Source organism: Phocoena phocoena, chromosome 19, assembly GCF_963924675.1.
Source record: "Phocoena phocoena chromosome 19, mPhoPho1.1, whole genome shotgun sequence".
Taxonomy (NCBI): Eukaryota; Metazoa; Chordata; class Mammalia; order Artiodactyla; family Phocoenidae; genus Phocoena; species Phocoena phocoena.
Genome location: NC_089237.1, coordinates 51825895 through 51842438, shown reverse-complemented (window position 1 = coordinate 51842438; position 16544 = coordinate 51825895). Strand labels below are relative to the sequence as shown.

Here is a 16544-nt window from a genome sequence, read left to right as displayed (position 1 = left end):
CATATGTTTATTAGCTACAATAACGTAGGGTATGAAATAAAGAGAAGCATGTTATAGGAAAACCATGTGTAAACTCTGGAATCCCACCCAGTTTGGTGATGCACTCATGTTGTGAACGGCACGGCACGCCTGACCTGAGACAGTCCATTCTCACCAACCTGTACTCTTTCCATGGTTGTTTCTGAGTTGTCTTTCTCTTACGTGTTTGATGTAGTTGGACTGTATCATTCAGTTTCCCTGTGTTACTGCTATTCTAAAGTACAGATTTTAATAACTACACGTTATCCCATTTTACAAATGTACCCACTTTTAATCACCAGGACTTTTTGGAAGTATGTTCATAGTCCCTCAGTATGATAAATAACACTTTGCCACAGGTCGTTTAAATATAAATCACATCTGTGCCTTTTCCTGAAATCGCTGGTTTAAAAGAAATGCTCTTTTTCAGCGCTGCTGCATTTTTCCATGTTGGCTTCTAGAAGGACTGACCCACTTTGTACTTAACCTATAGTGGACACAAGTGTCTGTTTCCCATAATTACATTTTATATTTTTAAAAATAACCCTGCCATTTTGAAAATCAAACACTGGCCTTTCATTTTGACCTTGCTTGTTAGCATGTGTAGAATTTCGTAGAGAAAGTGTGGAGACTGACCGCATGTACTTCTCCCCAAGGACCTGGAGGAGCAGCTGGACGAGGAGGAGGGGGCTCGCCAGAAACTGCAGCTGGAGAAGGTGACGGCAGAGGCCAAGATCAAGAAGATGGAAGAGGAGATTCTGCTTCTCGAGGACCAAAATTCCAAATTTATCAAAGTAAGAGACTATTTCCATATAAGAGCTGATTTTGTTTTTATTTTTTTAATAAATGTATTTTATTTATTTAGTTTTGGCTGCATTGGGTCTTCGTTGCTGCGCGCGGGCTTTCTCTAGTTGCAGCGAGCAGGGGCTACCCTTCGTTGAGGTGCACAGGCTTCTCGTCGCAGTGGCTTCCCTTGTTGCGGAGCACGGGCTCTAGGCCCGTGGGCTTCAGTAGTTGTGGCACGTGGGCTCAGCAGTTGTGGCTGGCGGGCTCTAGAGCACAGGCTCAGTAGTTGTGGTGCACGGCCTTAGTTGCTCCGCGGCATGTGGGATCCTCCTGGACCAGGGCTCGAACCCGTGTCCCCTGCATTGGCAGGCAGATTCTTAACCACTGCGCCACCACGGGAGTCCAAGAGCTGCTTTTAGAATATGGAAAATACTTGTGTCAATGCTCTCACTGAAAGTGGCTTCAAACAGGAAATTCTCAAGATTTCAAGTTCATATATTCAGTTTTCTAAGTCTCTACAGATTTATAGTCAGTATAGATTTCTAAAGACAGAAACTATTTAATTTTTTTAATCCACCAAACATCCTTTTAATCCCTGAGATGACTGAACGTGGACATTTTGTGCCCTTTGGACACTCGCAGACGACTTGTTCCCATCTGGGCGGTGATACATTCAGCACCGGCTGCGGGACTGCAGGCCGGGCGGGCGGGCGAAGCTCTGGAGGGTCATGAGCCTCCTTTTCCTGCCTTTTTGGAAAATACGGTCTGCTGGGGGAGACAGTGCCAACGTTACTTGTTTTCTAAGTAATAACCAAACCCACTTGTCATTTTGAATGCCTTTTCTGAAGCCGTTTTTCCTCTTCAGGAAAAGAAACTCATGGAAGATCGCATTGCTGAGTGCTCCTCTCAGCTGGCTGAAGAGGAAGAAAAGGCAAAAAACCTGGCCAAGATCAGGAATAAGCAAGAAGTGATGATCTCAGACTTAGAAGGTGAGTGTTGGAGGCTAGAGAAATTTAGGGCTAGGACACGTGAGCCTTTAGATTCTACTTAAATCAGAACCTGCTGTGATAGAAAATGTGCTTGGGGATCGCTCATCAGTTTGGGTTCAACTATTAAAATAGCCCTCTTATATGGTGTTGTCATTTGCCTAGTCACCAAGTATTTAGTGCCATCAAACGGCACTAGATTATCTTTAAACTTTTACTTTTTAAAGTTAGGTCCTGTAGTAAAATAGATTGCCCTTTGGTGGACACAGTTGGGACGTAAATTAAGTTTGAGCTGTACAGGCCGTTGAATTTGTATGTGTTCAATCTAAATGCTGCGTCGAGGTGCCTAGGTTTCCCTTCACAAAGGGACGGCTGCTGACACAAAACCTGACAGGGACAGGAGACTCTGTGCCCGGTAGCAGTGTCTCACTCTTATGGCCCAAGTCATGTCAGCAAATGCTAGGATTTTTGCAAAATGGATCACTGCCTTCTGCAAAAGAAATAAGAAAAGAGGGTGGAAGTTGGAAAGAGCCCAGAAAACCTTCCCTTTGACCCGCAGCTGGAGACTGGCATCGACAGAGGAGGAAGAACCTGGCTCTTAACACCTTGCTGTCGTGTGGTCGTTTATAACGGGGAGAAAATCAGTCGTTTCTAAAACAACATTTAGGATTCTGTTGTCCTCGTTGTTGTCAGCCTGAAATTCTTTCCATAAACCATTCTTACCTGTAGGCGATTCTTCTGGGAAGGGTAGGTAGGCCTGTCCTTTTCTCACCTGACTGTTGGGCGGGTGAGGACAGTGTGTGAAGGGAAGCATCCCCGGCCCTAATTTAGGAATCACTGCAGGATTCAGAGGGCGGGCGGAGAGATGCCCACACTCTGCCCTCTCGCCCTCAGGGCTCAGGAACTGCAGTCTGGGTTCAAACCAGGGATTCCCGGTGAAAGGGGAGCCGGGGGGGACAGGAGTCACATGCCACCCAGCCTCTGCCAAGCCCTCTGCGATCCCGGGCACAGCACGGGGTCCAGGTCACTTTGGCTCTGAGAGCGGGGGCCCGCTCCCTGTGGAAGGATATCCTTAGAATCCTCCCAGTTTCTTCCTGAAAATTCCACCCTCCTACTGATATATCTCGCCTTCCGTTTGATCTTAATGGGCTTCAGGTGATGGAGCGGTTGGCAAGCGACGTGCTTTAGAATGCAACGGCTAATTTTCAACTTAAATCAGTTTACTTTTTGAATTTGTCCATATGGAGTGACATTCAGTGTGTTGAAGGGCTTCTTGTTTCTTGCCCTAAAGAGCGCTTGAAGAAGGAGGAGAAGACCCGCCAGGAACTGGAAAAGGCCAAAAGGAAACTGGACGGTGAGACCACAGACCTGCAGGACCAGATCGCCGAGCTCCAGGCGCAGATTGACGAGCTCAAGATCCAGGTGGCCAAGAAGGAGGAGGAGCTGCAGGGCGCCCTGGCCAGGTCTGCGCTAGGCATGCGGCTGGAGGGGGTCCCGACAGAGAGACCCCGGGACTCCAACGTATGGCTTCCTCGTCATTGGGTGTGACACGGGCCTGGGAGACCAGGGAGCACGCGTGTTGGGGCAGCCAGAAAATCTCATCAGTCCTTCTTGGTATTTACCCTTAAAAATCACGAGTCATATCATGAAATCCTTGGAAATTCACACCTGAACCAACAGTTTTAACCATATCAAATGCTCTGGTTTCTGTACGTTACAGATTAATTTCAATATGATTTAGAAGTTTAGAGGAAATCACTTTTCAGAAGTATTCTCCCCTCTTGTAGCATGATTTGCTACTCAGTCCTAAACCATTCAGTTACAGAATGTAAGTCATATGTAGTAAATACATTTATGCTAATATTTCATTTCATTTCTTTAACCAATGACTATTTGGTTACATGGTCATAGGACTCAGTTTAATTTATAATTTATTACAATCAAGAAGATCTTATAACAGAAATTCTTCTCTGCCTCTGTCACTGTTAGTCTTTCTTCGGCCACTTACAGAGGTGAGGGCTGAGACCCAGAACTAAAATTCTCCACCTGCTCCCATGTGTCAGCTTCCCCTCCCTCATCTCAAACTTCCCACCCATCCCCGGTCAGAACATCCACCCCCATTAAATCACACGTGAGCAAAAAGATGCACCAGAGGATAGAGGAGGCGTAGTGTGGAGGGTGTGAAGGTGGCGGGTCTGCTTCCACTTTGTTCCAAGAGCTTCTCTGAATTTGCACATTTGCCGTGGGCTGGAACCAATCTGACGGACAAGACCGCTACCTTGAGCAGTGTTTTAACTAGAAGAACATTTGCTTGAGAGGGAATTTTTAAATGTTATGATCATTAAAGTGAGATGGTCCTACGCTTTCACGGAGAACTTTATTAGCCCTTTGGACAGGACCCAGACTCCATCCTGATACCAGCTCTGGGCCTCCAAGCCGTGGGCCGTGGGCTGGGGGTGGTGTCTCAGGGTCTCCTTGTGGGAAGAGCCCCCGGGTGCCGGCTCTGAGCGCTTCCTGTGCCCGGGTGTCCCCGCAGGGGTGACGACGAGACATTGCAGAAGAACAACGCACTTAAAGTCGCGCGAGAGCTGCAAGCCCAGCTTGCTGAGCTGCAGGAAGACTTTGACTCCGAGAAGGCTTCGCGGAACAAGGCGGAAAAGCAGAAGAGGGACTTGAGTGAGGAGCTGGAAGCGCTGAAGACAGAGCTTGAGGACACGTTGGACACCACGGCAGCTCAGCAGGAACTGCGGTAAGTGGGGGCAGGGCAGGATGCTCGTCCTCGGGGAGTGGGGTGTTTCCTGTATGCTGTCACTTCGAGCATCCTCTCTCCCTCCTGGAAACAGTGGCACGTGGAACAGTAACAAAATCTCGGTGGTTAGAAACCAACCGGCCTGTAGGTAGAAAGCACAGGGCGGGTGGATGCACCACAGCCAGGTACGCACACCTGGCTAGAGGGAGAGTTACACCTGAACCAAGTAAGGGGGGCGCAGGGACAGGAGGGCTAGAGGGGACCAACACAGAAACAGGAGGAGATGGGGGTGTTTGGGCATCTGCTGGCTGCAGCAATCGGTCTGATGAACTAGTGGTGAGGAAACAGACGAGGAGGAGGCCCGTGTCCACAAAGACAAAAGGACAGGTGAGTGCAGGTACCCACGTAACAGATGGGCCAGCCGCCGAGCGTAGGCAAGAGGAAAGTGACGAGCGCAGCCAGACACGACTCACGGGAAGTCCCGGGAGAGCGCGCGCAACTAGCGGTGAGCAGGTGGGCTGCCTGAGGCCCCTGCTGGCCTCCTGACCGGCTCCTCCCTCTTTAAGACCCAAGCTGCTGGGCGCGTGAGGCCAGCCCAGGAATCCCCAGGCTGCCTCGGCGGGTAGACCTGGCTGCTCGCACACGCACACACCTGCCACCTGTCCCAGGCTGCGCGTGGTGGGAAGGGGAGCCTGCCCCCCAGAAGGGGGCTAAGGGAAAGCCTGCAGTAAGGCGAGGGCAGTAGGGTCATTTACAGAGGCAGGTGGGTAGGGGCGTGTGCCCGTCAGGTTCTGGGCCTGGAGAGAAGCCGTGCCGAGCCGACAGGCTGAGGTCAGACGGTGGGTGTCTGGAGCGAGTGCTCAGTGCTGAAGAAACGGAGGAGGTGAGCCTGAAAACGTGCCAGGGACTTTGCCCGCTAACACGCAGGGCCTCGGCAACAGGAGGGTGTGTCCCCGCAGAGCCACCTGAGCCGGTGGGGCTGGAGGCTCCTACCCGCCTCCACAGAGCAGCTCTGCTTTTAGCGGTTTTAAGTCCTGGCCTTGTCTTTGAAATACCTGCTTTTTAAATATCTGGAAACCACTGAACTGTGGGCTGGAACCCACAGTCTAATGATTAGACTTGGTTGAAATAGCCATTCTCAGCTGAGCTTTCAACCACGGTAGAAAAAAAGGTTCTGCTCACTTCTTCCCTTCAACTCTTGTTTAAAAAAAAAAAAAAGTACCAATGATACACGCTTTTTTTTTTTTTTTTTTTTTTTTGCCACACTGCACGGCTTGCAGGATCTTAGTTCCCCAACCAGGGATCAAACCCACCCTCCTTGCATTGGAAGCACGGAGTCTTAACCAGTAGACCGCCAGGGAAGTCCAGTATGTGCATACTGGTTAAAACCGTGGATGTGCCCCCACACAGCACTCCCTGCTTCTGCTGGTGAAGGGGTCGCATGGCCTGCAGTTCCGACGCGTCAGGGGAAATGGTGTTGCTATCTGGTAGATGGGGGGTGAACTGAAGTAACCTCGATGGAGTCTGTCCTGTCGGGCTGATGCTTGGATGCCGGTGCCCCTCCCCCACCTCCAGCATCCATCCCTTCCTCTGCATGGAAGCTTGCAGAGGACAAGGCCAGACCCCCGCACGCCTTTCACCTCCAGTGAACGTGTGGCCGAGCCAGCCTGTACCACCGCGACTCTGGTGGCTCCCTTTGGTGACCTGCCACCACGCGGCTAGCAGCCACCTGGGCCCCTTTTCTCTTTGCGCAGCTGGTCGCAGCCCCTAGATTTTGCTTCCTTGTAGAGAGGAAAGTGCGCCCACACGGCAATCAGCATATACGTCACTGCTCTGACTGGCCGCGGGTTTTAGAGCAAGTTTGCCAGAGTTTACTGCTCTCTGAGCTCTCGGTGTTACGGCAGCTCTCGGCAGGAGTGGTATTTACCTTAACTGGTTTCAGTGTTAAGCTGTGCGCTTAAATTAAAGGTGGTGCTCAGCCCCGCTTTTGTCGGGGTGCAGTGTCCTGCCTGATGAGCCTTTACCAGCCCTTTTGGGGATTTAGCCTCTTCCGGTCTTACTGAAATGCCTGCTGGCGCTGTGGCAGGCATTTTTGCATCTTGTGTAAAGCAGTGCCTGGCCTGTGGTACACCCAGGCTGCCCCGGACGTCCGAAGACCCTTAGGGACGTTACGCCGTGTCTCGACTGTAAGTCGCATGTGGAATGGGGGTCATGCTGGTTCTGGAAGGTTTCCCGCTACCACAGTAACAGACACGCCAGCCTCCTGGAATCCATGTCATGTTTCAAACAAAAGCAGAACTTTAAAAATGTGCGTTTAATTTAGTCATTCAACTAATTCTGAGCTTCTTCCTCTAAAATTATGTCTCTCTAGTACCAAACGTGAACAAGAAGTGGCAGAGCTGAAGAAAGCTCTCGAGGAGGAAACGAAGAACCACGAGGCTCAGATCCAGGACATGAGGCAGAGACACGCGACCGCCCTAGAGGAGCTTTCGGAGCAGCTAGAGCAGGCGAAGAGGGTAGGGACGCGTCGCTGGGCAGCGCGGGGGTCCAGGTGCTCCCACAGCGGCCGCTCTCTGAGAGCACAGTGCTGGCCTGGGAGAGCCAGGCGCCCCTGATTTTATTTTTAAATCACACATTCCTCTCACTGATAGCCCTCTCCCTCCTGATGACTGAGCCCTAAAGCTTCAGCAGCTGCACGTCCTGCTCTCGCTCACCTGCTGCCCGGAAGCCGCCAGGCCCTTTGGGTGCCCCTGGTGCCCTGCCTCCGCCCCTCCCGCCTCCAGTCTGCCTCAGGCACCGCACACGTCGTCGCCCCTGCTTCGTCGTCCCGCCTCCGCCTCTCACGTGCTGGCCCCCCGCGGCGCTGCCAGCGCCCCCCACACTGTGTCTGCTGTCCTGAGCGGGGTGTACAGGGGTGCTCCGCCCACAGAAGTCTTCACACTCTGAGAACAGCAGGCGTCTTCCTTCATTTATGCAACAGATGTTGACTGCAGGCTCACTCCGTGTCGGCACGGTTCTCCGGACACCAAGGCCGCGCCCTTTGCGTCCTCCGTTGTAAAACTGCGACTGCAGTGTTCCTCCCTTATCTCTCTCCTAGTTCAAGGCGAATCTGGAGAAGAACAAGCAGGGCCTGGAGACGGACAACAAGGAGCTGGCGTGCGAGGTGAAGGTGCTGCAGCAGGTCAAGGCCGAGTCTGAGCACAAGAGGAAGAAGCTGGACGCCCAGGTCCAGGAGCTCCACGCCAAGGTCTCGGAAGGAGACAGACTCAGGGTGGAACTGGCCGAGAAAGCGAATAAGTTACAGGTAGGCCCGGAAAGCCCTTCCTGGACGTCGCCCCCAGTGTCTGGCGGGGTGGGGAGGGGCCGCCCCAGGTGCACATCAGGCTCCTCGTGTCGCTCTCCCACTTGAAGCTCACAGCGCCCCCCGGCTGAGTCTGGTGGACGAGGACGTGAGAAGCTTGCCTGCCTCTGGGCTCTGCTGAGTCCGCAGCCCGCCCCGCCGCTGCCGAGACTGACGAAGTGGGGGGATCTCTGAAGGGCATTGCTAAAATGAGGAAAAACAAATGCCATCAGCTGGAGTTGCAAGTATAGAGACGTCCTCCGTGTGCCTTCCCTTTGCTCACGTGACTAGAGGACAGACTAGAACGAAGGGCAGCTCCTGTTCCTTTTGTCTACGACCCACTGTCCCCACAAAAAACATAGAAGGTCTTACGCCATTGGGGTTTCTGGGGGGGAGGTATTTTAGAGCTATCGTTAATTAAGCACGGAAAAGAAAAAAACATTTTTACCGCATTATTCATAAAATCTGACCATAAGAAATAGCTACATATTCATGATAAGTATATCATACCAGATTTTCTTTCAGCTTAAAAAGAACTGTGGGCTGTGACTCTAAGAATTTAAACTTCTCTGAATCTGTGTGATAAAGTTTTCAAGTTCTCTAAGAAAATGAATTACACTTGCGCCCCCTGCCCACCTTCCCCCAGTATAGGGATGGTGCATCTTCGTGTGAAAAAGGGTTAAAATAAAACACCTGCTGATCTTGAGCCTCCTCACATAGGACAGCAGCCACTCTTTCAGAGGATTTGGTGTAATTTTTGTCTCTTGACGCTGAAAAACAAGATAGCAAGCCAGTTAGGAGAACGCCCTCCACGTGTGGGCTCAGCCGTCCTAAGCCTCCCTGTCAGGGTCGTAGGTGGAGGCTTTCTGCGGTGGCTGGCTCAGGGCCTGCTCACGGGGGCGGCAGATTCTCGGTGGTGAGCCCTCCTTAGCTGAGGCTGACCCCTCCTCCTCCCTGCGATATGCTCGCTTTGTGTGCACTTAGGGTCCAGAACCCACCACTCTTTTCTCTCTGCCTGCTGCTGAAGTGAGTCGTAACCTTTCACTCCTCCTTGCAGAATGAATTGGATAATGTCTCAACTCTTCTAGAAGAAGCAGAGAAAAAGGGTATTAAGTTTGCCAAGGACGCAGCTGGTCTTGAGTCTCAACTCCAGGACACACAGGTATTTCCCCCGGGGGTGGAGTGTTAATAGTAACTCTGCTGTTTCTGTGATCTGTACATTGGTGAAACGTGCTATTCCCACAACTGCCCTCTTATCACCTCTTTCTGATTTTCTGCTCTACTTTTTTTTCTTTATATAAATTCATTTATTTATTTTGGGCCGAGTTGGGTTTTCGTTGCTGCATGCGGGCTTTCTCTAGTTGCGGCGAGCGGGGTCTACTCTTCGTTGCGGTGCGCAGGCTTCTCATTGCGGTGGCTTCCCTTGTGGTGGAGCACAGGCTCTAGGCGCACGGGCTTCAGTAGTTGTCTCCCGGGCTCTAGAGCGCAGGCTCAGTAGTTGTGGCACGTGGGCTTCGTTGCTCCGCTGCATGTGGGATCTTCCCGGACCAGGGCTCAAACCCGTGTCCCCTGCATGGGCAGGCGGATTCTTAACCACCGTGCCACCAGGGAAGTCATTCTGCTCTACGTTTATTTTCAACCATCTTGCAGCAAAACCAGCCCTGATGCTCAGGAACTCACCTTTGAGCTCATATCTAGAGCCTGCGGTTCCTGTGTCTGGCAGGCATGTGGGTGCCTGGGAGGCGGCTCCTGCTGTCTGGCCGGGCGCTGCCTGGGGTGTGGTTCACCAGGCGGCAGTCCTGTTATACATTCGTGCACTGCTGGCCATTTTAAACATTTTCTCATGGTTTTTGTTCATTAACGCTGACCTGAGGGAAACAGGAAAGGATTCCAGGAGTGATAAAAGATGTGGGAAAGGGAAGCTCGCAGGTCCCTGGCCTGGGCCCCTGGGGGGGGTGACGCTGCCATTGCTCGTGAACAAGTTTGTTTTGGGTTTTTTGGCCACACTGCACGGCTTGCGGGATCTTGGTTCCCCGACCAGGGATTGAACCCACGCCCTCGGCAGTGAAAGCGCGGAGTCCTAGCCGTTGGACTGCTAGAGAATTCCCTCGTGAACAACTTTAAAGCAATATTGTACTAAGGGCACTTGTTAAATGATCAGGTGTGTTTTAAAATCACTTGTTTGTTAATATCACTGGGTATTTCTCACACACTGAGACTCTGTTTCTTTTAACAGAGGCATTGTGGTTTGGGTGATTACCATAACCTAAGTACTGACCGTTTATAAAAATAAACAGGAGCTTCTTCAGGAAGAGACACGCCAAAAACTGAACCTGAGCAGTCGGATCCGGCAGCTGGAGGAGGAGAAGAACAGCCTCCAGGAGCAGCAGGAGGAGGAGGAAGAGGCCAGGAAGAACCTGGAAAAGCAGGTGCTGGCCCTGCAGGCCCAGGTGCGTGCATCCACTCGGGACGCCGTGTGGCCTCAGTGTGTGTGTTTAGCAGCTGACGTCCCTGCCCTGCTGGGTGGTTTCAGCTCCATTTGGGACAGTTAATTGGGTCTTACTGGGAGCAAGGTGAAGACCCTCGGACTGTGTCAACTATGTAAATTCCAATCCAGTCATCCTTTTATAGATGATTAGCGAAGACATTTATGGTCTAAGATCCATTTGCTCAGAAACGCATAGTATTGCTTTGTATTATTTCTTCTGACAGAATACTGAAAACAAGTTTTATCTTTATTCCTCAAGTGTGAAATCCAGTTGAGTTCTTTAATAGTGATCTTTTTTCCTTCAGTTGACAGATACCAAGAAGAAAGTAGATGATGACCTGGGGACAATTGAAAGTTTGGAAGAAGCCAAGAAGAAGCTCCTTAAAGACGTGGAAGCACTGAGCCAGCGCCTGGAGGAGAAGGCCCTGGCCTACGACAAACTGGAGAAGACCAAGAACCGCCTGCAGCAGGAGCTCGATGACCTGCTGGTGGACCTGGACCACCAGCGCCAGATCGTCTCCAACTTGGAGAAGAAGCAGAAGAAGTTCGATCAGGTGGGTGCCCGGCGCTCCCCACCCCTGGGCTCCAGGGCCAGCGCCACACGTGTTTCCTCCTGGCAAAGCCCTCGCCTTTGTCATTTCGGCTTAAAATAATCCTTTCTTATTTAAGAGCAATATGTATTTATAGCAAAATTGGAAAAAGCAGACCAGCATAAAGAAGGAAACAGGAGAACACGCCTGATATTCTTAGCAATAATGCAGGCACGTAGCAAATGAGAGGAGTCTCTGTTGCTTCTGAAATCGATTTTTACTGTCTCCCAACGCCATCCCGTGTAGCTGTTAGCAGAAGAGAAGAACATCTCTGCCCGCTACGCGGAAGAGCGAGACCGGGCCGAAGCAGAGGCCAGAGAGAAGGAAACCAAAGCCCTGTCCCTGGCCCGTGCCCTTGAGGAGGCCCTGGAGGCCAAGGAAGAGTCTGAGCGGCAGAACAAGCAGCTGCGGGCAGACATGGAGGACCTGATGAGCTCCAAGGACGACGTGGGCAAGAACGTGAGTGTCCCGGGGACCGGTGCCTTCGGGGCAGGCAGGCGACTCTGGGGAGGCCCAGCCCTACGGCGAAGCGGACCGGGAGTGTCTTGGCCTGTATGTAATTAGGGGGTTAGAGACTCCCAGGATAAGCCATCAGGTTTTCTGCAGTCTGTTCTCGGTTACCTGTGCCAAAGCCAGGCGGGGAGTTCTTGTCGCTTTCACAGGCCCTCCCCGCCCTAAGCTGCATCCTGACAGGGGTCCTTTAAATGAAGGGTTTCTCTGTTCCTGAGCCTCAGGTGGTTATCACACGCAAGTACCTGAAGTCCCCTCAGATTGGGGGTAGTGGGATCTGTCTCCTGCACCGAGTGGGGAAGCTGGAGAGGAGCCACAAGAGGTGGGACCCTCTTGTCTTCCCACTGCACACGCCTCCCCCAAGAGCTGCTGGGATTTTTATTTACCCTACCCCCCTCCCCTAGTGTACGAGGTGTTGAGGATAGTGATGGGGACCCAGGCCTGGGGACCAGAAGAGGTTCGGGGCTTGACTCTCCCCCAAGATCCCATTTAACCTGCCTAAGCCTACGTTTCCTCTTCTGTCAAATGGATGTGATACTTGCCTGTTTCATGAAGCTGCTGCGGCTGTGCTCTGAAAGGCATAAAGTCCTCTCTAAAGATAAAAGCTCATTTTCCTGGGACACGGACTCTCTGGCCACATCATAAGGGAGGAAGGACTGTCCTACCTTCCTGCTCAGTCTCCTACAGCCTGGGGACCGGCCCCGTGGACAAGAAGAGGCCTGCTAGAGTAGAAATGGCCAGGATTACGTAGTAAAACGTAGAAAGAGAATTCCACGACTGATTCCATTTTCTTGTTCCGTATTAGTTTTCTTTAGAACAATCGACAGTCCCACATTCATTCCACAAGCGTTCCTTTGTGCCTGTGAAGTGCCAGACACTAAGAGACACAGGCCCTCCTCACGTTGTAAGGCTTCTCCTGCCCGCGTGAGAACTGACATGGCAGTGAACCCCAAAGGGACACATAATAATAGCACCTGCGCACGCCTGCCTAAGGATTGTCTCCAGGATCAGAGGGGACGTGAAGGGGGAGCACCCAGCACAGCGCTTGGCACCGAGAACTTAGTAAACGTGTGTGGTGGCGATCTTTGCGCAGAGAAAGGTCAAACCTCTTTTTCACTGCACCCTGCTTTGCGGGCCTCACACACCTAGTACGTAAGTCTCCACATGTGCATTTTCAATACAAATGACTTCTTCCACAGCAAGAGGGACGTACTATGTTAGACACAGTGGCCAGTCAACAGGCGACTCCCCTGACACCATGCTCTTTTTATTGTTCATGGCTTTTAAAGATCTCTCGGCTTCAAGGTCATGGGAGAGTAACTGATCGACTCTAGAGCACATGTGAATAAAGAAATCAGGCCTGTCATTCAGATGGCGCGTTCTGAAATGAGGACTGGTGTAGCTGCAGTGGGAGCGGAGGATGCATATGGGGGTGGGGTGCCTATAAACAGAACTGCTGTCCTTGCTTGTCCCTCCACCAAGGGTCATCCCCTCCCTGTGCTTCCTGTGGTCCAGGTTCATGAACTTGAAAAATCCAAACGGGCCCTAGAGCAGCAGGTGGAGGAAATGAGGACCCAGCTGGAAGAGCTGGAAGATGAGCTTCAGGCTACAGAAGACGCCAAGCTTCGCCTGGAGGTCAACATGCAGGCCATGAAGGCCCAGTTCGAGAGGGACTTGCAGACCAGAGATGAGCAGAACGAGGAAAAGAAGCGGCTACTCATTAAACAGGTAGGTCTGGAAGAGTGGCCCCCCCCGGACCAGGAACTGGTTTGTTCTCAAAGCCCAGTTTGGGGTCAATATTTTATTTATTCACATTGGAACATATTAGCTGGAGGAAATGTATTTGGTCATTTGATAATATTTTTTTTGATAATTTTATTCTTTAAAATGTAATACAACTGGTTTTGATTTCCTATTTCTCAGATAATATCACTGCTACTTACAAGCCAGGATATCCATTGAAAAGCCCTTAGTGGAATCTCCAGGGACATGTAGTCAGGTTCAAGTTCTGTGAGTCTCATGAGTATCGATAAAGGGAAGAATCAATATGTACCTGACAAGGTGATTCAGAGTATTCCGAAGGTCAGATCACACGTCCTCATTAAGCCACTCTTTAAAGGTATATAAATACCTCTAGGTATTTACATTTTTTTTAATTTTAAGAAGTTGCTTGGGCACTTATGATTTATATACTTTCCTGAGTGCATGTTAAACTTCTAATTTAAAAGTTTACTTTAAAAATTAATTGTGGATATTTTCTCAGTCCCTTGGAGTTGATGGTATCAAGTCTTGGATCTGAGATATTTTTAATTTTGCTTTGTTATTTGCAGTCCACTAATACTTATTAGTCATTTATTGCTAGATAACAAATTACCTCAAACTTAGTGACTTAAAACAACACGCACTAACTGAGTTTCTGTGGGTCAGGAATTCAGAATGGACTTAGCAGGGTGTGTCACCTGAAGGCCCGACGGGGGCTGGAGGGTCTGCATCCTGGCTGGCTTGCCCACGGGGTGCTGGCCCGAGAACTCTGCTCTGGGCACGTGGGTCAGTCTCGTTGCATCACCGAGACCATGAGCTCTGCCTCCTTACGTGCCTTTGCTGTGGTCGGTGGAAATGGTTTGTACCAGTGGTGGTGGTTAAAGATCTCTCTGTACAAATTAACTGCTAATAACAGTAATAACTGCCCAGTGGCAGGCAGCACCTCTCCAGAGTGACCCGAGCCCTCACGTGCCGGTTCTCTGTGTGGGCACCTGGGTCTGACCAGACGTAACCCGATGCGGTCCATTAGGTGCGGGAGCTGGAGGCTGAGCTGGAGGATGAGCGGAAACAGCGGGCCCTTGCTGTGGCTTCAAAGAAGAAAATGGAAATAGACCTGAAGGACCTGGAAGCTCAAATCGAGGCTGCAAACAAAGCTAGGGATGAAGTGATCAAGCAGCTCCGCAAACTTCAGGTAAGTGCGGCCAGCCGTCAGTCTTTGGTGGTGGTAGGTGTTATCTGGCCCTACTTAGATCAAGTGCAACATGGCCCGTGAAGCTGGGGAGAAGGGCTCCCGGCAGCACCCAGCCTGCCATCTTGCCCACAGGCTCAGGGTTGCCAGGTGACCCCTGCAGAGAGCACAGTGCAGCCACCAGCCTCGGCTGTGGGCTGGGGTCACGGGCCATAAAGATGGCACGTGTGTAGCTCCAGTGTCTACAGTGGGCCAGTGCTTGCCCCACTTGGACTGATCAGGGTGGAGTCACCAGCAGGGCGGCAACCACCAGGGACAAGCTTTTGGGGCTCTGAACAGCCTCTGATGTTCAACTAAACATGCAGCCACTGAGCCACCAAGAGGAGAGTGGTGTCGACTTCCCTCCGCTAGCGCCGTGAGCTTTAGTGAGCCTTTCCATCTCATTGAATCATCACTTTTGCTACCCAGATGGTGTGCCGGTTTTCACTATCACAGTGACAAAAAGTGATTTCTATAGTAACTCACAGTATTGGCAGGATGTGATGGGCCCTTTCATATAAGTAGGCACAACTTCCCTGGAGGGAAGTTTGTTAGGACAGAAGCTTTAGAAAGTTTCCATTCCTTTTGACCTTGGTGATTCTGCATCTTGAGAATTTATTCTAACAAAATATAAATATGAGGAGAAGTACTTACATACAAAGATCATAGCCGAAGTGTTATTTATGATGGGAAATAACCTAAATGTAGGTGGACTGCCAGCCATTCAAATGATGGGGATATGTATGCAGTGACACAGGAAGATACAGTGTAGGGAGGGCAGTTTAGTTTGTAACTCAGCACACGTGTGTAAACTTTTCTATATATAGACAGGCAGATATACACATTTAGAAAAAAGGTTTAGAAGGAAACGTCATCTCTGGATAATAGATTTATGAGTAGCTTACTTGCTTCCTTACACTTTTTTCAAAAGCTAAATACAAAGGTTTTTATTTTGACCAGCTAATTACAAAGAATATAAATTATATTACTATGACTTTAACAGCTTTATGGAGATATAATTCACACAACATTCAATTTACCCATTTAGAGTGTTGTGCTGTTTTTTAGAATATTCATAGGGGCTGTGCAAGCATCACCCACTGTCTCATTTTGGACATTTTGGTTCCCTCTAAAAGAGACCCTGTGCCCATTCGCTGTGACTCCACACTATCTCTGCCACACCCAACACTGACCAAACACTAATCTACTTTCCGTCTCTCTAGATTTGCCTATGCTGGACATGTCATACAGATGGAATCCTACAATATGTGGCTTTTTGTGCCCAGCTTCTTTCACTTAGCATGTTTTCAAGGTTCACCATGTTGTAGCATAAATAAGTACTTCATTCCTTTTTATTACCAAATAATATTCCATTGTTTGGACATACCATATTCTTTTTATTAATCCATTCATTAGTTGGCGTTTGAGTTATTTTGACTCTTTAGCTACTATGAATACTGCTGCTATGAACGTTCACATACATTTGTACGGATGTGTGTTTTCAATTTTCTTGGGTATATACCTAGGAATGGAATTGCTAGGTTATACGGTAATTCTGTTTAACTTTGAGGAACTGCCCGGTCTTTCCACAGCGACATTTTACATTCCTACCAGCTATGTATGAGGATTCCAGTTTCTCTACATCCTCAACAACACTTGCTATATTGTCCATCTTTTAATTATAGCCATCCCAGTGCGTATGAAGTGGTATCTCATTGTGGTTTTTTTTTAATATAAATTTATTTATATTTGGCTGTGTTGGGTCCTTGTTGCAGCGCACGGGCTTTCTCTAGTTGTGGCGAGCGGGGGCTACTCTTCGTTGTGGTGCGCGGGCTTCTCATTGCGGTGCCTTCTCTGTTATGGAGCAGGGCTCTAGGCACGTGGGCTTCAGTAGTTGTGGCACACAGGCTCAGTAGTTGGGGCACACGGGCTTAGTTGCTCCGCAGCATGTGGGGTCTTCCCGGACCACGGCTCGAACCCGTGTCCCCTGCAGTGGTAGGCAGATTCTTAACCACTGCGCCACCAGCAAAGTCCCTCATTGTGGTTTTGATTTGCATTTCCCTAATGACAAATGATGTTGAAAAGCTT

The 16544-nt window shown here is 50.2% G+C and overlaps 1 protein-coding gene across 8 annotated transcripts in view; it reads left to right on the top strand.

The window, feature by feature from the left end:
• Positions 1-16544, top strand: part of MYH10 (myosin heavy chain 10) — a 133863-nt gene that overhangs the window by 109003 nt on the left and 8316 nt on the right. For all 8 annotated transcript variants that reach the window (XM_065897915.1, XM_065897916.1, XM_065897917.1 and 5 more), the window contains 12 exons: positions 675-812; positions 1670-1793; positions 3082-3253; positions 4327-4539; positions 6911-7055; positions 7637-7843; positions 8937-9041; positions 10177-10329; positions 10673-10921; positions 11204-11416; positions 12983-13195; positions 14259-14420. In XM_065897915.1, the coding sequence (XP_065753987.1) occupies positions 675-812; positions 1670-1793; positions 3082-3253; positions 4327-4539; positions 6911-7055; positions 7637-7843; positions 8937-9041; positions 10177-10329; positions 10673-10921; positions 11204-11416; positions 12983-13195; positions 14259-14420 (2094 nt within the window). The remainder of the gene's footprint in view (positions 1-674; positions 813-1669; positions 1794-3081; positions 3254-4326; positions 4540-6910; positions 7056-7636; positions 7844-8936; positions 9042-10176; positions 10330-10672; positions 10922-11203; positions 11417-12982; positions 13196-14258; positions 14421-16544) is intronic.